Source organism: Callospermophilus lateralis, chromosome 1 (assembly GCF_048772815.1).
Source record: "Callospermophilus lateralis isolate mCalLat2 chromosome 1, mCalLat2.hap1, whole genome shotgun sequence".
Lineage (NCBI taxonomy): Eukaryota > Metazoa > Chordata > Mammalia > Rodentia > Sciuridae > Callospermophilus > Callospermophilus lateralis.
Window position 1 is genome coordinate 790,494 of NC_135305.1, and position 24,844 is coordinate 815,337.

At 46.6% G+C, this 24,844-nt stretch overlaps 1 protein-coding gene across 2 annotated transcripts in view; it reads left to right on the forward strand.

The window, feature by feature from the left end:
• The window catches only part of Ncapg2 (non-SMC condensin II complex subunit G2), a 68,698-nt gene that overhangs the window by 13,470 nt on the left and 30,384 nt on the right, over positions 1 to 24,844 (forward strand). The window contains exons 7-15 of one of the 2 annotated variants that reach the window (XM_076859344.2): positions 3,130 to 3,224; positions 4,230 to 4,299; positions 7,129 to 7,215; positions 7,635 to 7,727; positions 8,906 to 9,031; positions 17,765 to 17,944; positions 20,630 to 20,782; positions 23,511 to 23,733; positions 23,918 to 24,021. In XM_076859344.2, the coding sequence (XP_076715459.2) occupies positions 3,130 to 3,224; positions 4,230 to 4,299; positions 7,129 to 7,215; positions 7,635 to 7,727; positions 8,906 to 9,031; positions 17,765 to 17,944; positions 20,630 to 20,782; positions 23,511 to 23,733; positions 23,918 to 24,021 (1,131 nt within the window). The remainder of the gene's footprint in view (positions 1 to 3,129; positions 3,225 to 4,229; positions 4,300 to 7,128; positions 7,216 to 7,634; positions 7,728 to 8,905; positions 9,032 to 17,764; positions 17,945 to 20,629; positions 20,783 to 23,510; positions 23,734 to 23,917; positions 24,022 to 24,844) is intronic. The other variant, XM_076859352.2, reaches the window with a different exon arrangement.

The following is a 24,844-nucleotide window of genomic DNA, read 5'->3' on the forward strand; positions in this document are numbered from 1 at the left end:
ATTGAGACCTCCATAGGCACCACACGTTGTGTTTCCTGCAGGGCAGTGTCAAAGCAGGTACTCTACAAGTCCTTGCTCAGTCTGTCACTTGTCAGATGATAACAGGAGTCTCTGTGAATCCTGGGGGCATAAATTGCATTTTAAATTAAGAGGGTTAAAAATAGGGCTTGGAGGGTTGGGGCTGTAGCTCAGTGGCAGAGCACTTGCCTAATGTGTGAGGCACTAGGTTAGCACCACATTAAAAAAATAAGCAAATAAAAATAAAGGCATTCTGTCCATCTACAACTACAAAAACTGGGGGGGGGAAGAGGCTGAGAAAGTTTGTTCCTGTGGATGAGGTCTGACTTCTGCCCGGATTCTTTGGGGGTTTGGGGATGAATGCATGGCCTCATACATGCTGAGCTCGCGGTCTTGCGCTGACCCATGCTCCCAGCCAATGCTTTTTCTACCACAGTGCTGGGGCTTGGACCTAGGCCTCCCGCGTTCTGGCTGGTTCCCTGCCACTGAGCTGCACCCAGTGCCTTGATCCCGCCGTAACCAGCTTGTGCTTAGGACTGTTCTCGTAGGGTTCTCCATTTCCCTTTCTCACCCATCTAGTAATTCCAAGGGAGGCTTGTGGCCTGATGCCCTGCTTGTCCTGAGGCTGCTCACACAAGGCAACTGAGCATCAGGAACTTGGCCAGTGCAAATTGAATGTGTCTTAGATGTAAGATGCATGTGGATATGAGGGCTTACAGGAAAAAATGTTTTGGGTACATTGTTTTCCTTTTTTTTTTTTTTTTTGTGGTGCTGGGGATTGAACCCAAGGTAAGCACTCTACAAACTGAGCTATATCCCCAGCCCCTTGGGTACATTGCTTAATATAAAATACTATTAAAATCAATCTCCTTTTATTAATGTGGCTACCGGAGAATTAAAAACTGGAATGGCTCTGTGGTGTGCGTTTAGTGTGGACTGTGTGCCCTTGCTGTGTTCGAAGCTGCTCTGACACAGCCTGTTTGGGTTTTTGGTAGCCTGACAGAAGGTGACAGGGCATCCTCCTCCTTTGAAGCAGTTGCCTGCTCCAGGTCCCACAGCTGTTGTTGGGATGACAGGTGTGCTGGGTGTGCAGCCTCTGAGACTGTGTGTCCTCATCCCTGTTTGTTCGCCTGGTGGGCTGGGACCTTAGTCAGATAACTGGGCCTCAGTGTCCACCAGGATGAGAGCGGCCCTGTCCCAGCTTCCCTGCGAGGGACAGATGAGGCCATACTAGGGAAGCAGCCAGTGCAGTCGCCCGTGAGTGAGCGTGCAGGGAGGGTCTCAGCTTGGGTTGTCTGTGGTTGCTGTGTGACACTGTTGCTACTGGAGGGACTCCAGACACATCCTACACCCTCATCGCCAGGATTGTTAGGAAGTTTGGGAGAGTAAACAAGTTATAAGGGTAGTCACAGCCGGGCACAGTGGTGTACATCTGTAATCCCAGTGGCTCAGGAGGTTGAAGCAGGAGGATCACAAGTTCAAAGCCAGCCTCAGCATTGGTGAGGCACTAAGCAACTCAGTGAGAACCTGTCCCTAAATAAAATACAAAACAGGACTGGGGATGTGGCTCAGTGGTCCAGTGCCCCTGAGTTCAATCCTCGGTACCAAAAAAACAAAAAATGGGGAGTCATGCCAATCTGTTTATTTACATCAACTCACGTGAGCAGTTGAATTGCACCAGTTCATCCCACACCTGAGCGCAGGTGTGAGGCATAGGATTAGGTTTGTTGTGCCCCGCCCCCACCCCACCCCCTTTAAAATTTTGTGCTCATATGAGTGTAGGACACCTATGCTGTTTCCTAATCAGTCATCACTGATTAAGTCAGCTCACTTCCAGTCATTTTGAGCCACAACTCTTCTGGGGACTGGGGCCTGCACATGCCAGGTGAGCTTTGAGTCACTGAGCTATAGCAGCCCTGCCCTCCATGCTGTCTACTCCTACTGGATACTGCTGTTTTTAACATGATTTGGTTTGGTTTTGTGTGCACTGGGGCTTGGACTGAGGGCCTCTGTCATGCTGAGCAAGTGCTTTGCCACTGAGCCACACCACCCTAGTGGCCTCCTTCCAGTTGGCCTGCTGTTTCTTCAGGGCCACACTACCTGTAGTGGTGCTGGTGAGCAGCAGAGACCATGGTGTGGTCACTGGTAAGCTCAAGGGCAGTGTGATGTGTCCCGCAGAGTGCGAACTTGTACTCTTAGCTCATAGTGCAGCTGTAGTCTAGTAGCATGCACATGAATTAATCTTACACGGTATAATTGATGTCATCATGCTCAGGCTCAGTATGTATGAAAATTCTCACTTGGCAAACACTTGAACTCTTATCTACTGAGTCTAATTTCTTTATTTGGTACTGGGAATAGAACCTCAGGTGCTCCACCACTGAGCTATATTCCTAGCTCTTTTTATTTTTTGAGATAGAATTTTGCTAAGTTGTCTGTGGCCTATCGAAGCTGCTAAGGCTGGCCTTGAACTTGGGATTTTCCAGCCCCAGCCTCCTGAGTTGCTGGGATTGCAGGTGTGTCAGCCCCCAGACTGGCTCAAGTGTTTTCATTTATCACAATTTAAGTAAACTGTTACTCAGTTCCATTTTAGGCATTTTATTTTATTTATTTATTTTTTTGGTACTGGAGATTGAACCCAGGGGACACTTCACCATTGAGCCACATCCCCAGCTCTTTTTTCCCCCCTCCCAGACAGTGTGTCAGTAAGTTGCTGAGGCTGGCCCCTAACTTGCGATCCTCCTGTCTCCGTCTCCTGAGTCACTGGTATTACAGGTCTATGTCACCATGCTTGGCTCATTCTTTGATTCTGGACCTCCTATCCACAGTGGAGCCAGAACGAAATGTTTATGGACCCCTGGTTTGGGTCTGTATGATTCTGCCAGAACAGAGGCACTCTACTCCATCCCAGGGCAGGAGACTCTGCAGCTCCAGGGTAGCATAGGCTTCTGTGGACAAGAGCCACCACCTGCAGCCTTCCCAACTCCATTCCTGTGCATACATCCAAGTTACAGCTGCACTTCCTTTTTAGGAACAGCTAGGTTTAATAGAATCATTATTGAAAGTTCTTATTTAAATACAATTTGAATGCTATACATTTTTTATTTGTAGGGACGAAGATTTCTTAGTTCTCTCTTCAATTGGAATATAAACTTCATTAAAATGATCCATGGAACCATTAAAAACCAGTTACAGGGATTACAAAAGTAAGTATTAAAGGTAATTAAAATTTTATGCTATCTTAATCTGATTTTGAAAGATTCCATTTTTCCTGACTTTTAATAGTTAATGTAATATATGAAAGCCTTAGAAGTTGTGTCTTTCATTACTTATTATTTATTGTTGTATCACTGAGTAGTATTTTTGTTTTACCCTCTATAGGTCATAAATCTTTCAATAGTGACCATTGAAATTGAGATTTAACTTGTGATAGTTCTTTAAATAGTCGGATCAGATGCCGGTTAGATCTTGGCCACAAAGATTCACAGTGAAGCTCAGGTCACTAGTGTATCTGAAAACACTTTGAATGTCTACTTCACCTTCCACTTGAATGTGGGCTGGGAGGAGCTGAGCAAGCACCAGAGGTACTGGTGGAGGGTGCTGTACCAGCACCACCCTCGTCCCAGCAGCCGTCAGGGACAGGGCCACATGTGTTGCAGGTCCATCCTCACGATTGTTTCTAGGTGGGCGTTGGGTATAGTGTCCCAGTGTCAGGCAGCCGTGTCGGGTCCAAGTTAGGCTTGGGTTCTGATCTCGGATGTTCTACATTTGTAGAATGTTGGGTTGAACTAATAGGTTTCTAAACTTCTGTGACTCTGAAGTCAATTCTGGTGTCATGAGGCTTCCTATAGGTGAGGAATTAATAGTCTGGAAAGTTGAGAATGATTCCACATAAACATTTCTAATACTTAAAACTTTTGACCTTAGACTTGGTTCTGGGCTTATGTTCTCATAGTCTCAGAAAATGGTCAAGCTCTCAGTAAAGGGGTACCTTTTACTGAGGAGAGGAGTCTGCCACTCACCTTCCTTCCCCAGACTTGCCATTTTCTACTTTCTGCTTCAGGTAGGTGACATCTCTGCAGATGATTTGAGAGCTCTAGTTAGGCAAAGTTTCCTCTCCCCTGAGGTAGGAGGGTCCCTAAAATGATATATGCCAATAATATAATTTTTTAAACTTGTACTAATAAAATTTTCATTTTTTTTTTCAAAAGGTATTTGATGGTATACATTGCAGAAATTTATTTCAGAGCTTGGAAGAAGGCTTCAGGGAACATATTGGAGGTATTTACATCAGATGTTGATTGTACTCTGGTTACTGAGAGTCACCAAGGAGGGATGTTTAACCCTGGGTGGTGCGAAGGAGGGGAGGTTGGAGGACCTTGATGGGTGTGTCACTTGCTGGTGCACTTCATGCAAGGGCAGCTGTGGCCTCGTGTCACTTGCTGGAGTGTGGCTTGAGTGGAATCAAGGTCTGGCCCCTTGTTCCACAGCTTGAAACCTGGAGTGTCTAGTCACGTGTTTGGGGGCCAGGAATGTGGCCTGTCCTAATCGCGGAGTGCTGAAAGTGCAAGATACACTCCAGATTTCAAAATATCTCACCAGTCCTTTCTAAAAATATTGATTTTATGTTGAAACGGTAGTGGTTTGGATGTAGAAAGCATTAATAAATATATTTTAATGTAAAAAATAATATTAGAATATGTTATGAATTAAAATACAAAAGTATTTCAAACTATATATAAACAAAACATCTTTAAAAATAACAATAAAAGGGCTGGGGATGTGGCTCATACGGTAGCGTGCTCGCCTGGCATGCGTGCGGCCCGGGTTTGATCCTCAGCACCACATACCAACAAAGATGTTGTGTCCGCCGAGAACTAAAAAATAAATAATAAAATTCTCTCTCTCTCTCTCTCTAAAAAAAAAAAAAATAATAATAACAATAAAAGATACTGTCAGAATAATACTAACAAACAAAATATATTATTTACTTTTACTGTGTTTTTAATGTGGCCCCTACAAAGCCTAAAGCTGTGTGGTGGCTTGCGTCCTGTTTCTGTGCTTAGCACTGTTCAGGACCCTCAGATACCTCCTCCTGTTGCATTGTTTTGAGAATGTTAGCCGTTAGCAGCTGTGACACTCGGATTATGCAGACATGGCATGGAATTCAGAATTGCAGTGGAACATTGAGCGCTGTCTGTTTTCCCTCATGCTGTCCTCAGGCTGGGTTCTCGAGGAAGCGCTAAGCATCCTGCTGCTCTGGCGAGCTGGCCATGGCCAATGGGCGTGCGGCCACACTCTTTTTTTTTTAAATATTTTTAAGTTGTTGATGGACCTTTATTTTATTTTATTTGTATGTGGTGCTGGGGATCGAACCCAGTGCCTCATGCATGGTAGGCAAGTGCGCTACCACTGAGCCACAACCCCAGCCTCTGCGGCCACACTCTTCTGCCTAACACTTGTTTCTCTTGCCACATGTCAACTGACATTGCTTCTAGAACATAAGTTTCCATTAGATTCCCTTGCAGACAACTTTTAAAAGTTTTAGAATAAACTTTGGGGGCAGAACCAGAATTGTTATGCTTTTTTTCCTTTGCATTGTTTTATTACTGCATAAAACTTGTTCTCAGGAAACAGTGTTTGTCTTTAGAGTGTTCTACCCCATTTTCTCTAGTAGTGTTTCAAGAAAAGAATTGACTAGACTTGTACAAAATTATCTCCAAAATGTGCATTTCTCAGCCCTACTTCCTCTTCTTTTCTCCCTTGGAGTTTTTTGTTGTTTTATTTTGGGGCACTTAACCACTGAGCCACATCCCCAGCCCTTTGCTTATATTTTATTTAGAGACAGGGACTCACTGAGTTGCTTGGGAGCTTACTAAGTTGCTGAGGCTGGCTTTGAAGTCACGATCTTCTTGCCTCAGCCTCCCAAGCCACTGGGATTATAGACATGTGCCACATGCCTCGCACTTCCTTTAAGTTTTTAAAGCAAATTCCAGATTTGATGTTTCATTTCTATAAAATTCAGTGTGTATCTCTAAAAAGTGTGTTTATGCCTAAAAAACCTAAAAAACTAACAATAAATTCTTGGTATTTTTTTAAATTAATCAACCATATTAAGTTTTTCTACTTGTCTCAAAGTGTCTTTTAAAATCTTTTGAGTCAGGATCCAAAAAGTTACCAACATGTTGTTTCCTTGTAAATCACTTCTTGAAGACTGTTCCTGCTTGGTTGTTTCCCTTTTTTGTGGCACTAGATTGGAACCCACGGCCTCACGCATGCTAGGCAAGCGCTCTCCCACTGAGCTGCATCCCAGCCCCACGTGGCCCTCTAGTCTGCGCTGGCCTGTTGGAGGCTAGGCCACTCATCTGTGGTGTGGAGTGGCTGGTTGGGTTCAGCCTCGCAGTGTTGCTGGCTTCCCAAGCAGTGTAGTGGCTCAGGTTTCATCATAGGTCCCACAGGTTTCTGTTTCACGTTCAGTGATGTGGAGACCTATTGGTGGCTTCCGGCGAAGGAGATATTTTTTAAGATGACCAAGAAGAAGCCAGTTGATAGCACAGCCTCCTCTCGGCCTCCCTTAGAACCTTGGAATAACGGGTGGAGGGACCACAATGTAGGGTAATGGACCAGATCGTCGCTGAGGTTTTGGGCTCCTGTTGCAAGTCTTTCCTCTTTGGCTTCACATGAGGTCTGCTGAGGAGGTTCCCACACCCTCCCCTGCCCAGCCCTTCTCACCATGAGCCCCGAGAATTCTTATTTCAGTCTCTTTGGAGTCCTGGCCTCCACTGTAGAGGTAGTTCCTCTTCAGTTCTGTGAGGCTCAGGTTTGCAGAGATCATTCATGTCAGCCATGTCATAGGGTAGGGGACTCCAGGTCTGTGTGCCCTCGCCCCTCAGTCTGTCATTAGTGGCCTTGAGTGGTAGGTAGAAGCCTGCCCTGCTGTGTGGCACAGACTCGATGCTTTGTCAGGCAGGATAGCAGCTGAACCTTCTCCTTGGTTTGTGGAAACTGAAGGCACTGTCATAATTAGGGACTTAGAATAAAGGTTTTCTCTGAGGACAGGAGGCATGCTGTTCATGTGCCAAGTGCCAGGCCCTGTGTTGGTCGTTGCAGGCCATCGAGAGTGACTGCATCCAGGACTTCATGTTCCACGGCATCCACCTGCCCAGGAGGTCTCCAGTGCATGCCAGAGTGCGGGAGGTGAGCGAGGAGGCCCTTGTCACATGGACTGTGAGCACAGGGTTGAGATCTGTCCCATGCTTTTTGTCCTCAGGTCATTGTTGGCTAAACTTAAGAATCCAGTTACGCTTTCACACATCGATTGGCGGGGTTCCTTGGGATATGGATGTTTGGTGCCTGGCAGTTGTGTTCCTGTCATGAGGGTTATATGAGGACAGCAGAGCTGTGCTATTACTGAGACAGAACCCTGTGCTGTGAGAGGTTGGGTTTCATGGAATGAATTATATATCACTGCTGTTTAAAAGTCTGTGAAGTGAGCCCATCATTAATACCAGAGTTGATAACGTGGTCCACAGAAAGAAAAGAGTCACTTGTCACCTTTCAAATTCTTGAAAGCAGCAGCACCCTTTTTTTCCTCCCTTCCCTGGTCTGGCCTGCAGGTGCTGAGTTACTTCCACCGTCAGAAGGCGCGGCAGGGTGTGGAGGAGATGCTGTACAGGCTGTACAAGCCCATCCTGTGGAGGGGGCTGAAGGTGCGCACGAGGAGCGGGGCCGGGTGGGCTCTGATTGGAACCCATCATTCATAGTGGACTTGGTGGTAAGAGTAAGGCTGCAGACCTGTGTTTTCTGGAATTTTGGAACAAAATTCTTTTTTAAAGATGAAGTCCTGATCTGTTACCCTGGGCTCCAGCAGTCCTCTTTACTCAGCCTCCTGAGTGGCTGGGATCAGGCACGCACCCACTATGCCCAGCTCTCAGAATCTTTTCTTTCTTCTTCCTTGTTTTTGCAGCACTGGGGATTGAGCCCAGGGGTACTCTGCCACTGAGCCATATCTCCAGCCTTTCTTACTGTTTATTTTGAGACAAGGTCTCACTAACTTGCCCACACTGGCCTTGAACTCACCTCTCAGCCTTCTGATCAAATCTTTAGCAAAACCATTTTTTGGATGCACTTAATTGGAAAGGTAGATTAGTTCAGTGCTGAGTACACAGTTATTTTGAAGTAGCAAGTCAGGAATGAGACTGGGGACGTGTGTGAACACCACTGAGGCTGGGTGGGCTGCCCATTCCTCATCCCCACTCCACCCCAGTGTCCTCATGCCCACAACAGGGCAAGAGGCAGAGACTTCCTGAGCATCCTCACGGACACACAAGTCTCCATAAACCTTGCTGGTCTCCTGACATGGGATGACTGTCTCTTCGTCGCATAAGATGGGCTTTGATGTGAAGAAGATAATCTTTTATGTCTGTGGACATCGAGGTTGGCTTGATTTCAGGGTGTCCTTACCAAGTTGAGTCTGCTCACCCTGTAGGCATGTTGAGCTCCTGGGCCTAGTGCTCCACTGAGCCACCCTTAGGCTAGCTTGGTCATTTTCTTTCTTTCTTTTATTTTTTTAAAGAGAGAGTGAGAGAGGAGAGAGAGGGAGAGAGAGAGAATTTTTAATATTTATTATTTAGTTATTGGCGGATACAACATCTTTGTTTGTATGTGGTGCTGAGGATCAAACCCGGGCCGCACGCATGCCAGGCGAGCGCGCTACCGCTTGAGCCACATCCCCAGCCCCTAGCTTGGTCATTTTCAATGCTGTAATTGTCTTTAACTTGTACACAGGTTTCTGTTAAGGTAATAGAAGTATTCATTTGAGAACATTAGACTGAAGGCTTTGTGTGCTTTTCTGGAATTCTGAACTACTCTTCTCTTATTATTACAGGCCAGAAACTCAGAAGTGCGATCCAATGCTGCATTGCTGTTTATTGAAGCATTTCCTGTTAGAGACCCAAACTTCCACACCATGGAAATGGATAGTGAAATTCAGAAACAGTTTGAAGAACTGTATGTACGTATCCCATGTGGTCAGGCTGCCTCTGCGCTCCAGCTCTGCGCATGTGGGGGCACTGCTGCTGCTGGCAAGAGCCTCAGGGGCCTTCCCCTGAGGAACTGAGGGCCCTGCTTCAGAGAAGGGCCCATCCTCCCAGCCTCCTTGAAAACTGAGACCAAGACCTGCCATCCCTTTCTTCTGTCAGTCCATTGGGACATTGAGTTTTTCTTTCTCCCCTGTAGTTGTGACCATCATACGTGGTGCCCCTGTCCCCTAGTGGAGACGGGCATCATGTAGACCCCTGACTTTGACACCACCTCCCACTTGATGGCTGTGACTTCTGACGAGCTGTTGGTCGTCTCTGTGTCTTCATCTCTCGGGGTGGCTTGGTGTGCCAGCCTGAAGTCCCGGGGAGCATGCAGACACTGCTGTGCTTCCAGGGAGGTGCATTCTGGCAGGGGGCTGCCTGTCTTCTGTGGCTAGAGAGTGCTGGTTCTGGTCCCCTCACCTTTGATGTGTTATGTCTTTTTGTTCTGGTTAGTAGCAGAATGACAGGAAGAGTAGTCACCGCCCTGATGTTACCCATGGTACTCCTGAATGCTCCTTCGTTTGTTTCTGATTTATGAGAAACTTCACCTGTGGAAAGTTGAACTGGTAGTACAGCTAGGATCTGACATGAACCCTGGAAATAAGCAGTCTTCAGCATGTTGTGCTCGGCTTATCCACTCATGTGTTCAGAAAGGTTCCTTTGGAAGTGTGTGGGCAGATGTTGCTGGGCAGACCACAGCTGGGCTTGGTAGCTCTTGGCAGTTGCTCTGGTAACTCAGGTGCAGAGCTTTGAGCCACTTGTGCTGCACACACGGGTTGCCCTGCTCTGGGGTGTGTCAGCTGCCCCTTCCCACTCACAGTGCTGCTCATTGTTTTGTGAACTTTGACTGCTTGGCCCTACAGGATGGTCACTCCTGTTCCTGACCACATGTAGGGGTTTGGAACACCTCAGCAGGCAGAGTGGGGAGCAAAGCTCAGACAGCTTTGCCTCAGTCCTGGCCCTGCTGCTTGTTTGGCCATTCCTATGTGGAGCTGGGAATCAGTATTTCATGGGATGCAACAAACTCAAAATAAAGAATGCTAAGGAATTGTTTAGCTCATCCCAGTGCTAACGCAGCAGCAGGTGCCACTGTCTGGGGGGCACTAAGAATATGTCAGTGGTAACATGGAACGTGGGGTTGGGAATACAGTCAGGTGCCTCTTACTGGTGGGCGTGGCTGAAAACCATGTCCTTGGCAGTGGCACTATCATGAGCATTCTTGATGATGTGGGTCGGTCACCACATGGCCCTTTGACATGTGTTGAGGGCCACAGCCAAGTGGGGATGACACATGGCATTTTTGTCAGAAGGGAGTGGTTGAGAGGTGACACCAGGGAGCCATTGAGATGATAATGGTTAAGTTAAGCTGCCTATTCAGTTGTATATAGACCCCTGCTGTCCGCCTACTTTGGAGTTCTCCCAGGGATTCCTGGGGAGGAATCCATGTTGGTTGGTGAGGTTCCATGTTGGTTGGTGAAGTTCCGGAGGAGGGATTTCCAGTTGGGGGTGTTCCTGGAAGGGCCTCCTGTGTGGCATTCCAGGAGCTTGGGCAATAAAGGAGTTCCTGTTTGAACCTACAAGTGCCTTGTGGCAGCTCAGTTATTTTGTGCCCAGCCAGACTGCGGCATTTGGTGACCCATGTGGGGAAGGCCTGAGGGTAAGTGATAAGGTAAACTGCTTGCTCCTGAGGGCAGTGCGAGAGGATGGTAACCATTTAAAGATTCTTCTGTCATTTTGTTTCACTTTTGTTTTAAGTTGCCAGTCACTGGAGATGGGTGGGACATAAGAAATACTGCTCACATCTGAGGAAAAACTATTTGCATCTTAGGAACAGATAGGGAGAAAGGACGGATGGACATTTCAGGAGGATAGAAAGGCTGATATAATGAATTTTTGTTCCATTTTTGTTTCATTTTGTCTCGGTTTTGTTTTGCATTATCTTAGTGTAGGGTATCTTCGTCACGGAAACATGGAATTAAAAATTAATAAGAACCAAACCAAAAGGGCGTTAAATAAAGTGCTAGAGGAAGGAGGCATCTCAGTAAAATCAAGAACAGTTAGGGCATACGTTAAAACGATACAAAGGTGTAGCCCATGATTCATTAAAGAGGGGTTGTTAAATATATCACAATGGAACCATCATGGTGAAGATTTAAAAAAGATACAAAAGGAAAGCCCAGGAACTCTGCCAGTTGGGACATTACCGTTACGGACGTTGGTACAATCTTGTTTGCTTAGTCAAGGAGAAGACATTTTAAATCAAGTAAAAGAGGAACTCTCTCAAGTTAGACAGACAGGGGAAAAAACTTTAGAGAAGGAGAGGCTGTCTGGAGAGAAGTTACAACGGGAGATTGCTAACAACACCTTTCTATCAACAGAGGGCGTAAATAAATGTCCAACCGACAGCTCCACCTAGGGAGACAACATATGCTGGGAGGCCCCCAACCCCCATAGTTGATAGATGGGATCCTGAGACAGGACCTCAAAGATTAGCATGCCCTGTATTTGAGGCGGCATGAGGACAGCAAAATCACCATGTTTTAGATTTCAAAACAGTGAAGCAGCTAAAAGAGGCTGTAACAACCTATGGTCCTCAAGCACCCTTCACTGTAAGCTTGGTCGAATCCATTACCAACTTGAACATGACGCCAGCAGATTGGACTAATATGTGTAAAGCTGTGCTAAATGGAGGACAATACCTGTTATGGAAGGTTGCCAATGAGGAATTTTGCACGGAGACGGCTAGGCAAAATGCAGCAGCTGGTTATCCTCAGAGAAATCTAGATAATGTTGTTAGGAAAGGGACCTTATGAGGATCAGCAGCAACAAATTGCATATGATCCTGGTGTATACTTACAAATTGCTATAAATGCAGTTAGGGCATGGAAGACTTTACAAGGACATGGAGGTTTACAAGGTCAGTTATCTAAGGTAATACAAGGAGCTAATGAACCTTACGCTGAATTTGTAGATAGGCTTATTCAAATAGCTACCAGAGTTTTTGGGGATACAGAGCAAGCAATGCCATTAATTAAACAGCTAGCCTTTGAACAAGCAAATTGTTGGTGCAAGGAGGCCATTAGACCATGGAAACATGAAGACTTAAACATATATATTAAATTATGTAGAGACATTAATGAACAAGGGCAAGTCTTGGCAGCTGCAGTACAATAGGCTTTAGATGCCAGGCCGAAAACATGCTACAATTGTGAACAAACAGGACATTTTAAAAGGAATTGCCCCATAGGAGGAAGATTTAACAAAACTAGGTATCAAAGGAGTAGAATACCAGGTATTTGCCCACGATGCCGTGGAGGGAGACATTGGGCTAATGAATGCCGTTCTCAAACCACCATAGAGGGTACTCCGTTATTATCAAAACGCGGACAAGGACCAGGTGTTTACCCACAATATCGTGGAGGAAACCATCGGGCTCCATTGACAAAAAACGGACTAGGGGGCCCAATGCTCTGGGGCCCACAACCACAAATATACAGGGCAATGGAGGAACCCAGCAACACCATCAGGGTAGTGCCCAGGACACATTGTCCATTAAATCCCTCATCAGACAAACTAGAGGGAGCGCAGGGTTGGACATCTGCGCCTCCGCCAGAGCAGTACTAACTCCAGAGATGAGAGTTCAAATCATTCCCATAGGGGTAAAAGGACCTCTTCCCCAAGGAACAGTAGGCTTATTATTAGGACGCAGTTCTTCTACTCTAAAAGGACTTATGATAAGTCCTGGTGTAATTGATCCCGATTATGAAGGTGAAATAAAAATTATAGCCAGTTCTCCAAGGGGTATATCAGTAATTTCACCAGGAGATAGAATAGCACAGTTATTAATAATACCCAGCCTGCATGGTAAATTTTCCAGCCGTACTATAGAAAGAGGTTCCAGGGGATTAGGCTCCACAAGTTTTAGATTGGGCTATGCTGTCTTTAAATTTAGATTCTCACCCCATGGTCCTGGTTATACTTCTACCTCTTTTAAACAATTTTGCTCATCATTTGGCATTACTCATATATCAGTAATCCCATACAATCCACAGGGACAAGGCATAGTTGAAAGAGCTCATCAAACTATTAAAATGTACTTATTAAAGCAAAAAGAGGGAATTGGGTAGGGGTATATATCCCCCAAAGATAAACTTAAAATAACCCTTTTTACTCTAAACTTTTTAAATTTGGATTCATCAGGTCTTAGTGCTGCAGAAAGGCATATGTATCCAAAAAATGTACATAAGCCTAAAGTACTTTGGAAAGATATTCTAAAAGGACAATGGAAAGGTCCTGACCCAGTGATTGTCTGGAGTTGGGGGTCTGTTTGTGTGTTTCCACAGGGAGAACAGCAGCCAATTTGTATTCCAGAGAGACTAACTAAAACAATTTCTACAGACTAAAAAGAAGATGATTTGGCTCAAATCCATAATAGCCAATATCCTTACATCTGCAACAGTGGTTCTCCCACACCTGGAGGCTAATGAATAATGAACACCATTAAAGCCTATTTCAAATGTTAAAAAAAAAAAAGCCTTGGGGCTTGCTTGTGGGAATACCTTCAGACCCATATGCAAGTTACAGGAAGAAGAATGGGATATGCTTTTTTCAATATCTATTTTATTATTGCCCTTTCCCACATGATGAAATTCTGTTTTATTTTTTGAGCTCATACAGACCTAGGTTAATGTTTTTTTGATCAGTTCTATTTTTTGATTGTGGAGTTTTTAAACATTGCAATGGAGATTTCACCTGTGAAAAGCTACAAGGCCTTTACTATTATGTTATATGTTGTATGTTATGTGTGCACACTTGTGTTTTGTGTTGTGTGTCTGTATGTGCATATGTCCATAGATCATATATGAGGAGTGCTCATGAAAAAATGGATCCAAATTTTTTTTTTTTATTCACATGATTTAAATGGTTTAATTTAAATTGGGTTAACAGCTGTTGAGGATTGTTTTTAAATGTGAACAAAAAAGGAGGTTAACAGTTCTGTTTGTTTACTTTCACCTTTCCTTTTCATTATATCTAATTCTATTTAGGATGCTAAATTGTTTAGAAAATTGCTTTCTTTTAGTGCCCGCTGGAATGTTACATAATTTTTTTTAGCCATTATTGCCAGAATTCCTATCTTCATCCCAGTGTCGGTGAAGACAAAGATAAAACCAAACTACAGCTTCGGCGATAGCTATCACAACAAACTGTATAAACTGATGCATCAATGAATAATAACTCAACAAGTGATGCTCAATCAAGGAGTCGATTTACTTTGTGAGGAAAGGAACATATTAATAGATTCCTCTGTTTTGAACTGCTTGCAGAACTTGCCTGGACTATGTATCACTTGTATGCATTGTGAACTATCTGTTTGTGCAGCAAATTGTGGTAGTGCTGGGGTATCTTCGCTGATGGTGTCATCGGTGGTGCAATTTTTCCAAAAGGAACCGTCATTTGGCTTGGTGTCGTAGCATTTTGCATCCTCCTCCCTTCTGCTTGTGATGGTCTAAAATTTTGGGGGCCAACAGAGGTGAGGCAAAGAACCTCACCCCCCCACTGGTGCAAAGGCCAAATTTGGGGGCCAATAGAGGTGAGGCAAAGAACCTCACCCCCCCCCACTGGCATCAAGGCCAAATTTGGGGGCCAACAGAGGTGAGGCAAAGAACCTCACCCCCCCCCCCACCGGCACCAAGGCCAAGTTTGGGGGCCAACAGATGGGAGGCAAAAAACCTTACCTTCCCCCACTGACACCAAGGCCAAATTTGGTGGCCAACAGAGGTGAGGCAAAGAACCTCACCCCCCCACTGGTGCAAAGGCCTATCCACAAGTATGGCTGTATGCTGGACCGGTAGTCAGTGACGGGTAAGATCCAATTGCAATGGTAGCAACCTAAGACAGGAAGCTGACGCTTTGAGGTCAGCTCATCTGATGATGGGTAAGGACCATATGTGGTATTGGACAACCTAAGACAGGCACGGTCCCTAAGCCACATGGTTGGTGTTTAATTAAACAGAAGGGGGAGATGTTCAGGGCCACAGCAGAGTTGGAATGACACATGGCATTTTTGCCAGAAGGGAGTGGTTGAGAGGTGATGCCAGCGAGCCATTGAGATGATAATGGTTAAGTTAAGCTGCGTATTCGTTTTGTATATAGACCCCTGCTGTCCGCCTTGGGCGCCCGCTACTTTGGAGTTCTTCCAGGGATTCACTTTGGTTGGTGAAGTTCCGGAGGAGGGACTTCCGGTTGGGGTGTTCCTGGAAGGGCTGCTTGTGTGGCGTTCGCGGGAGCTCTGACAGTAAAGGAGTTCCTGTTTGAACCTACAAGTGCCTCGTGGTGGCTTGGTTATTTTGTGCCCAACTAGACTGCGGCAGACATGGTCAAGAGGATATGACTGCTGCTGGCATGGGTGGGCTTCGTGAGCAGCAGGCACGCACTCTGGGTGATGGCAGGGTGCCACGTGGCAATCGCACAGACCAGTGTGTGGCTTGCTGGTCATCTTCAGCTATAGTGCACATGACCTGCCCTCCTCGAACGTGCTTCCTGTGAGACCTCAGAAGGTGGCATTGAGAGGCAGGACACAGTCGTGCTTCATTACTGTTAAGGAGCAGTGAGCAGCGGTTCCTCGAAGTCAGCGAGACCCAGTTGCTGCCCACGCTTTGCTGGTGATGTTTGACTCTGTATTACTTGAGTCAACGCGTTGTTAGGCTGAGGGTCACTTTCCAGCAGTCTCTTTGGACTTGCTCCTTACTAGGATCAGCATTATTATTTGAAGCATTGGGGACTGAACCCAGTGGAGCTCATACTGAACCCATCCCATCCCCAGTCTATTTTTTTTTTTTAAATACCTCTTTTTGTTTATTTTTTTATTTGGTGCTGGAGATTGAACCCAGTGTCTCACACATTCTAGGCAAGTTCTCTACCACTGAGCCACACCCCTGGCTCCGGCCCTAGCCCATTTTAGTTTTCATTTTGAAGATGAGGTCTCCCTTAGTCGCCCAGGCTGGCCTGGGACTGGAGTTCTTTCAGCTCCAGAGTTGTTGAGATTACAGGTGAGTGCCACCGCACCTGTTCGACTGTTTCTTTAAGAACTTTATAGTAATACATAGTAGTTGGGGTCAATGTGAGCAAGTTACACATGCATGGAATTTGATTTCTGTTCATGATCCCCCTTTTCTTTTCCCACTCCCTCCTCCTTCCTCCATTCTGCTAGGCTTCCTTTTGTTTATCTGTTTATTTATATTTGATTGGTGCTTTCTATGTATGCATAAAGGTGGGGTTTCCTGTGGTGTATTTATGTATGCACATGACGTGATTTTTTTTAAGAACTCATTCTGCATTGCCTCCTTTAACCATCCCTCTAGTCTGCTCTGGATTGCCTTCTTCTACCCACTGATTTCCCTTTGTCTGTCCTTCCCTTTCCTTTATTTTATACGAGTTTGCACATACAAGAGAAAATATTTGACCTTTGTGTTTCTGAGTCTGACTTATTTCAGTTAGTGTGATATTCTCCAGTACCATCTATTTCCTGGCAAATAGCATAATTTCGTTGGTTTTTATGACTGAGTAGAACTGTGTGTGTGTGTGTGTGTGTGTGTGTGTGTGTGTATATTTATATGTATATATACGTACACCATATATAAATGCCATGTACTGACAGTACCCCAGGTCGATTCCATAATTTAGCTGCTGTGAATTGTGCTGCTGTAAACATTGAGGTAACTATATTGCTGTAACATGCTGATTTTAAATCTTTAGGGAAAATACCCAGGAATGGGATAGCTGGGGCCTATGGTGATTGCATCCCTAGTTTTTAATGTTATTGTTGGAGAAGATACTTCTGTTTCCCAAGTCTAGATTTCATGGAATGAGTTCTTGCCCTTTTGTTCCCTGTGAGTTGGTAGTTAATGAAGTGAGTTGGTAAGGTTTGTGCTGGTAGGCTTGGGTTGCTGTGTGAGGCTGTGCCCTGGTGATATCCTGTACTTCCATGTGGGGCACATGACCACGATTATCTAAGCCATGAGCAGCCACTGACCATCCTGCCTTGGATTGAAGCATTGTTTTTTTCTGGGCTCTGCGTTAAAGCGTTTTGGAATTCAAGAGAGTGGACTACATGGGTAGTATCTGTATGAACTCTGGCCACATCTGATGGTGTGCAGAGCTCTGAATGGTGGAGCTGGTGCTCAAGACCCACTGTGAACAAGGCCCTGTGTGCAGGGAGCAAATGAGCTGCACATGCTTCCGAGCTGTTCTTGAGTGCTCCACATCAGAAGCTCCATTGGGGTGGGGCCTCTGCATCTGATCAGCCAAGTGTGGGTCGAAGATATTGGGAGAAAATGTGTTTTACCTGTAAGGGTTGTAGTCACTGTGTCCTAGACAACACACGTTGTTTTAGCATCACAAGTAATCCCGCAGTAAGGTGCATGGCAAGGTGTATCAGTTTTTGTTTTGCCTCTTTATTTAAGGGAGTTGAGCATCTGTACTTCAGCATCCTTAGAGGGTGGTCCTGGAACTAATTCCCTTGGAGACAGTGTGACCAATATTTCTACAACTTTAAATGTCTATTATTAAGTTATAGATTCCCCAAATGCTAATGTATAAAGCAAATGTCAACACAAAGGGAACTGATTTAAGATTTTTAAGCCTTTTTCCCTTCCTACTTACAGAGCCTTTTAGAAGATCCTTATCCAATGGTCCGTTCCACAGGGATTCTTGGTGTTTGTAAAATAACTTCCCAGTACTGGGAAATGATGCCCCCAACCATCCTTATCGATCTCCTGAAGAAAATAACTGGGGAATTGGCATTTGATACCAGCTCAGCTGATGTTCGTTGTTCTGTCTTGAAGGTAAGATTTTTAAAATTATGTGGTGATGTTTAGATATTGTAGAATAGTAGCAAAATACAGAGAAGGAAAAAGACAAAAATATACCCATTATTGGGCTCCATAGAGAGAGCTGTTGATACTTTGTATGTGCAAAGTACAATTATAAAGAAACTAAAGTGTTTTCTACAGAAAATGACTGCCCAATAAGATCCTAGTGTTCACTGTACGGGGCGCACTCCCCAGTACTCTTGAATTCATTCTTTTTTGTCTTTGTGGAGTGTCTTGGGAAGATGCCTGTGTCGTGGCTGAGAACAGGGTCTGCAGGTGCAAGGGAGAGGACAGCAGGACCTCAGCTTAGAGCTCGTGGCCTGTGCTGATGGCTGTGTGACCTGGCCATGCGCCTTCCACCCTGGAGGCACCAGGAGCCCCTTCACTGGGCCTGGCATTGGTGTTTCTGTACTCTGCTGATCTACCCCCTGAGCCATATGAAGCTACTCCTCTGCCCACTTTGTGAGTCTGCCATCTTCACAGATAAGTATTTAAAAGTCCTTAGAGAGGGATTATACTCCGCTTTGCACAGAATCTGCTCAGCATGTATTGGGATTAACTTGAATAATGGTTTATTCACCCACCTGTCACCAGCCCAACACTAGTTTAAACTTGACAAGCATAGGCACATTTTATTTCCTAATCAACCTGGACCAAGTCACCTGGGTTTGCAGAAACTGACATGGATGTCAGATCCTATGGTGGTCATTGATTTCTCTGCTTCCATGACTTTGGTGACAACAGAAGAGCAATGATGTAGCATTGGGCCTGGGACAGGGGCCCAGGCCATGATGACACATTCTTTCAGCTGACTCAGGAGCTGAGTGATCTCACTTTCCTCCACTGCCGTTGACTGTCTCCTCTCCCACTTGGCGTCAGACTGCCGTGCCTGTGGGCACTGCTCTATGACCTGCTTGCCTGTTGCTTCCTTGTGTCCTTGCTTTGGGCACCCTTCCTCCCTGGTACTTGCTGAAACCTGAAGGAAAGCAGGTCTTCCCTGGGTCGCACCAGGTACAGGACCACTTGCCTCTTCCCCTGCAGACCTCTTGGCAAGCCACCTGCTGTGTGGCCCGTTGTTGGCACCAGCCTTTCACTGTCAGAAGAGTGTTCCTTACTTTCCTTTTCCTTACTACTTCCAAATCCCCTCTGCAGTGTGCACTGGTCTTTGGCCAGCGGAGCACCTCTAGCCAAGCTTACTTTCGCTCTTGTTTCTCTGATCTCAGCCAGCTTCAACCCCGGAACAGTCCTTTGTTCTGCTCACTGTCACAAGCCCTCACCTCCTTTTCTTTACTGCTGCCAGTGCTATGTTTCCACATGGCTTGCCCTTCAGTCTGAGGGCCTCACTCAGTGGACAGTGTCTGGAAGTTCCACCTGTGGCCAGCATACAGCTCTTAGATGGCATGGTCTTGAAGAATGTGACTCAGGAAGGAGAAGTTGAGTCGTGACAGCCACATAGACTCAGACAAGCACAGGCTGACAGATCTGGAAGGAGGTGTTTTCTTCAGGGGCCAGCCATCCCCAAATGTGCTGCCCTGGAAGCTGGGACACTTCATTCCTAAGGTCTTTGTGGCAAATGGTGCAACTCTACCCACCCCCAGCACCACTGAATCTGACCACCTTTTCTGAGTCTCTGCTACCCCACAGGGTCCTCTCTCTCTCCCTCATTCCTTCTTTTCTTTGCAATGGCAGCACCGTCTGCTCAAGTGCCTACCTGCCTGCTGTTCTTCCTCATCCCCTGCACTCTGCACTTCTCTGAGATTGCTGTCTCCTGCTGCTGTGATTCAAGCAGTGTGCCCTGGCTCGGGCACCTCAGTTCCGTCCTTCTGACTGCAGTCTGGCAAATTGTTGCTTCTGACAAAACTCCCACAAGTTACAGCAAACTGCTTTGGGCAGATGGGTCTCATGTGTGGGGGACAGTGTGGGTGCTGGGGTCAAGGTGGAAACAGAAAACAGGGAACCCCTAGGACAGGTGGGAGGCAGGGAGGCACGCCTGCAGAGCTGCACGGAGCCTCTGGTGGTGTCCAGAGGTGCCCTGCAGCCCAGTGAATCAAGTGCTTAGACGTGATGCTTTAGAAACCGCATGTCCTTGAAATTTAAAACAACATGACTCATTAAAATAAAAGTTCAAGAACTTGCAGAAGTTTCCCTTTTCCTAATAATTGGAGGAAGTAGATGATGAGTTTGGGAATGTGGGACCTCAGCTCCAAGCTGGCACCTCCTCTGACCTATTCTGAGTCCTCACCTCTTCTCCTGGGGTCTGAATATCCAGGTTAGCCATACAGGCATACTAGTTACCCAGGTGGACATTGAGTCAGGATGCAAAGTTTATTGACTGTTAAAGACCTGGCTTTAGACATAGCCATGTTTGCCAATTTGCTCTGAATCTTCCAATTAAGGTCCTACAGGGTTGGGCAGAGGGTACTCTGGTCTCTTCTGTCACCAGATCAGTCTTGTGGAATGGAGCAGTGATGGCTGGCCCCCAGTTGTCAAAGCGATCTAGCTCGTTGAGTGCTTGTGGGATGGCACTTCCAGGAAAATGTGATTTGCCCTACGTGTTTTATTTTCCTGGTGCATTGGGTAAGGGTGGAACTGAGCGTGCTGCTAAACAAACTTCTTGGCATGTTCTGATTTTGAGCTCTCTCTTTCTCTTTTGTGCAGTGTCTGCCGATAATTCTGGATAACAAACTGAGCCACCCATTATTAGAACAGCTTTTGCCGGCACTCAGACACAGTCTTCATGACAATTCGGAGAAAGTGAGAGTGGCATTTGTGGAGCTGCTGCTGAAGATCAAAGCTGTGCGAGCTGCAAAGGTGGGGCAGCTTGAGTTTCTGTTACCACAGGCAAGAAAGAGGGGCATTTGTTTCCACCCAAAAGGAAGAAAGAGCTTTTTTGTTTTGTACTGGGAATTGAACCCAAGGGATGCTTAACCACTGAGCTGTAGCCCCACCCCTCTTTATAAATATTTTTTATTTTGAAACAGGGTCTTGCTATAATGCTTAGGGCCTCACTAAGTTGCTGAGCCTGGCTTTAACCTTGTGATCCCCTTATCTCGGCCTCCAGAACTGTTGGGATTAGAGGTGTGTGCCACTGGGCCTGGAAAAAGACAAAGCAATTTTAATTTCAGGTACTTTGGTATTGACAAAGGTAGTAACTGCTGCTTTTGACCAATAGCTGTTCCAAGACTTTTTGTGATTTTCATTGAAGATTCTGGACATGCCAGTATGTTTCTTGTTTGAAAACATTGATTTAAACACCTCTTATGTGACTGTTCATCGTGCATTGGGTGTGTTTGTTACAGTATCTGGAGTAATATTTAGATACTTGACACCTTCTTTGGGGAGGTTGACCGTGAACCCTCTCCCTCCGCCAAGGGAGGCCAGGGCTACGTGCTTGTAACAAGTGTGCACTGGGGCGTAGCACATGCTGCTGGCACCATTGTCCTCTACTAGTTCTGGGCCCTTCAGTCCTTGCTGAGGACGTTGGGTGCTTTGGACTCAGCTGTTACTTGGTGACATCATGAACTCTATCCCTCCTCCTAGCAGGTCACAGACACTTAAATGATGCTGTTATGACACGGCATTGAGAAACACCTGACCGGTCTGTTGGTCTTGGGTCAGCCGTTCAGACTTGTGTGTTCACGTGGGGAATGATGCTGTTTGGCATCAAAGGATAAGGAGGGACATTTGTGGGACTTGTGTGGAAATAACTTAAGGTATATAAGTAAAAAGGAAGAGCATTGAAGTACCTAATGTGTGGCCATCTGTATAACATGGGGACTGGTGCACGCAGCCGCCTATGAGATACCCCTGGAAGGTGTGAGGCGCAGGGGTCCTGCACGTAGGGAAGGAAGCGTTGTGCGATGCCAGTGCTCCTGGGAGTGTGGGCAGGTGGAGGGCCCTTCTGGGGAGAAAAGTCGTGTACTTCAGTAATGGACAGGCTGACCCTCTGAGCGTATTCTGCGTGTGGCTTTCCATCCTGTGTTAGCTGTGGTGGGCTGTCCCCAGGCTGAGCTGGCGGTCAGGAGAGGCCCCTGTGCTTGCAAATGCTGGTCAGAGCCTGTCACAAACCTCTGTTCTGTGCATGGGGTAGTGGTGACAGTGTGACAGAACAGCCCCTGGGGCTTGTGCTTGACCATTCTGTAAAGTGAGTTCTGTGAAATGACAGCAGGTGAACCCGAGGCCAGTGGCCGCTGGGACACATCTGTTTTGCTGTAGCAGCCACACATGCAGGCCTGCTGGTGCTGTCCAGAGTTGCCCATTTGGATAGTTCACGCTGGGACATGCAGAAAGGGGCCCATGTGTGAAGCAGATTTCAGAGATGTTGCCCAGGTAGTCGGAACAAGGCCTGGCACTTGTCCCTGTTCTCCTGCACCCTGAGTGTACCGGCCTGACTCCCCTGAGACCCCCAGTGCTTCAGGCAGGCTTGTGGCCTCAGTTAGGGGAAGGTTCTGGTCCACAGGGGACTGAGTGCTCCTCCTAGTGGTGCCTGAAGCACGGAGCCATGTCCTGTCTCCCCAGAACCAGGTGGGTGTCCAATGGCCATGGAATTAGTAGTGGCGTTGATGACACTTCTGGTGCAGGAGGACGCCAGGCAGCTGGAGGGGGCTGGAGCTAGAGCACCTGCCAGTCCCCCGTCAGTCACCCCCCCCCCGCCCCCGAGACAGAACTCAGGTGAGCTTGTGTGTGCATCTGTTATGTCAGAACAATGTGACATACTCAAATGGTGATGAGAAGGATCTGTGGAAAATACCAAGGAGATGGTCCTGAGTCCGAGGCTCCTGAGGAAAAGCCTGGCCCAGGTCCCTGTGTGCAGGTGAGGAAGTGCGCTGGGACAGGCTTGAACATCCTGCCTTAAGATCCGTTTCCCTCCCGTTCTGTGATAGTCCTCTCTTGTCTTGGATCTCTTGCTCAGAAGCTTGGTGTTTTCGGAAGGCGACTTGAGTGCTTTTCAGTAGGAGGACTATGTGGTCAGTTCTGAGTATTGTACTTGCCTGGCTTTTGAGGTGGCTAGAGGAGGGCGTGGTGGGAAGATACTAAGCTGTGGAGAATGTGAGGAAGGGGGCTCTGGTATTGGAGGAGGCTTGCTGAAGGACCAACCAGGCAGCCCTGGGGTGTTCAGGAGCCATGCCCAGGCTGCTAAGACAGAAGTATTGCATCCGTTTCGAAATTGTTAAATGTGTTTTTAAAATTTACTACTCACATTTAATGGGCCAAAGGGTTTGGTTTTAGGAAATTTAAAAATGGCTTGATTGGAAACTATGTCTGTAATTTGAGAGTTTACTGTAGAAAAACCGTGGTGGTGAGTAATGATGACAACCTTCTCCACAGCCTTGGACTTGGGTATCTTATACACTGGTCTTCTTAAGAGGTAGATTGATCTGTTCTTCACAGGAATCACAGATTCTAGTACAGTCATTTGAAGTGAATGTTCTTGAATGCAGAATTAATCCCTTTGGTTTTGTTCTGGAAATCTCCCTGAAGCAGTTTCCAAGGTCACTGGAGTGATTGATGCTTCCTTCTGCCCCTGTGCTATTCATAGTTCTGGAAAATATGCCCCATGGAGCACATTCTGGTTCGTCTGCAAATGGACTCGCGGCCTGTGTCCCGGCGCCTGGTGAGCCTGGTCTTCAACTCCTTCCTGCCCGTGAACCAGCCAGAGGAGGTCTGGTGTGAGCGCTGCGTCACGCTGGTGCAGATGAACCACGCAGCTGCTAGGAGGTTCTACCAGCACGCCCACGAGCACACCGCCTGCACCAACATAGGTTGGAGTCCCACCCTCCCCATGCTCCTGCCCGCCAAGTGAGGGCTGGCCCCTCTGGCAGCTTCACGCTGGAGTGTGTTGTGATGACTTCTTTCAAAGTTTCACTGTTTCGGATTGTAGTTCTGATTAGAAGATTAATTTTGTAGGAGAAACATGTTGATTGTTGATTATTGTGAACGTTTTAGCCAAGCTGATCCATGTTATTCGCCACTGTTTAAACGCCTGCGTCCAGAGGGCACTGCGGGAACAGCAGGAGGACCCTGAGGAGCGGGAGAAGGAGAACGTGAGTGTGAGTGGCACCCCAACCTCCCGCCTCGGGTGTCTTCTCCCTGGGCTGTTGTGTTAGGGATATTTTTATTTTCCATTTATTTCTTTAGTACTGGTAAGCAAATTACTTTGGAAGATCGAGTGCTGTTTTTGAAAGACCCTCTGGGTATCCTTTGCAGTTTGTTGTGGAGTGAGGGTGGGTGTAAAGCAGAAGAAAGTTCCCTGTTGCAGCACCTCGTGCCAGTGTCCTTTGCCTCACTATGTGTTTTGGATATAGCTCAGATGGGCTGGATTCTGGTGTCCCCAAGTTCACATTGGGTGGGCGGTAGTGTCAGACACAGCCATTCACATAAGATTCTGCCAGAAATGTCCTGGGGCTAGATTTCTGGGTATGAGCTTTATGTAGGAAGTATAATTTGTCAAAGGGAATTTTTAGCTGCTATTAGAAATCCAGAGTGCCCTGTTTTAGCAAAAGGAAGCAGCAGCCAGATGTGGGCACACTTTTACTTACATGCAGCTCACACGCAAGTTCTTGAGCTGCAGACATCTAAAGTAAAATTTGAGGTAACTATAGTACCCAGCTAGATTAGGACGCTGACCCTGGAGGAAAATTTCAAGATACCTGTGCTGAGGTGCTGTGCCTGTGTGTCCCTGTGTGGTCGGGTGCTGCCATCTGAGCCCGCCTAGAAGGGCAAGGCAGGCAGGTGCAGCTCTGCCTCCTCTCTGGGGAGGCTTTTCCACCAGTCTGTCCCAACATACCCACCCATTGTGCCCTGGCAGGCCACTAGACATAGACATTTGCTTTTCTCTTTGCTGGAAAAAGTCCAGGAAAATAAAAGTGTGGT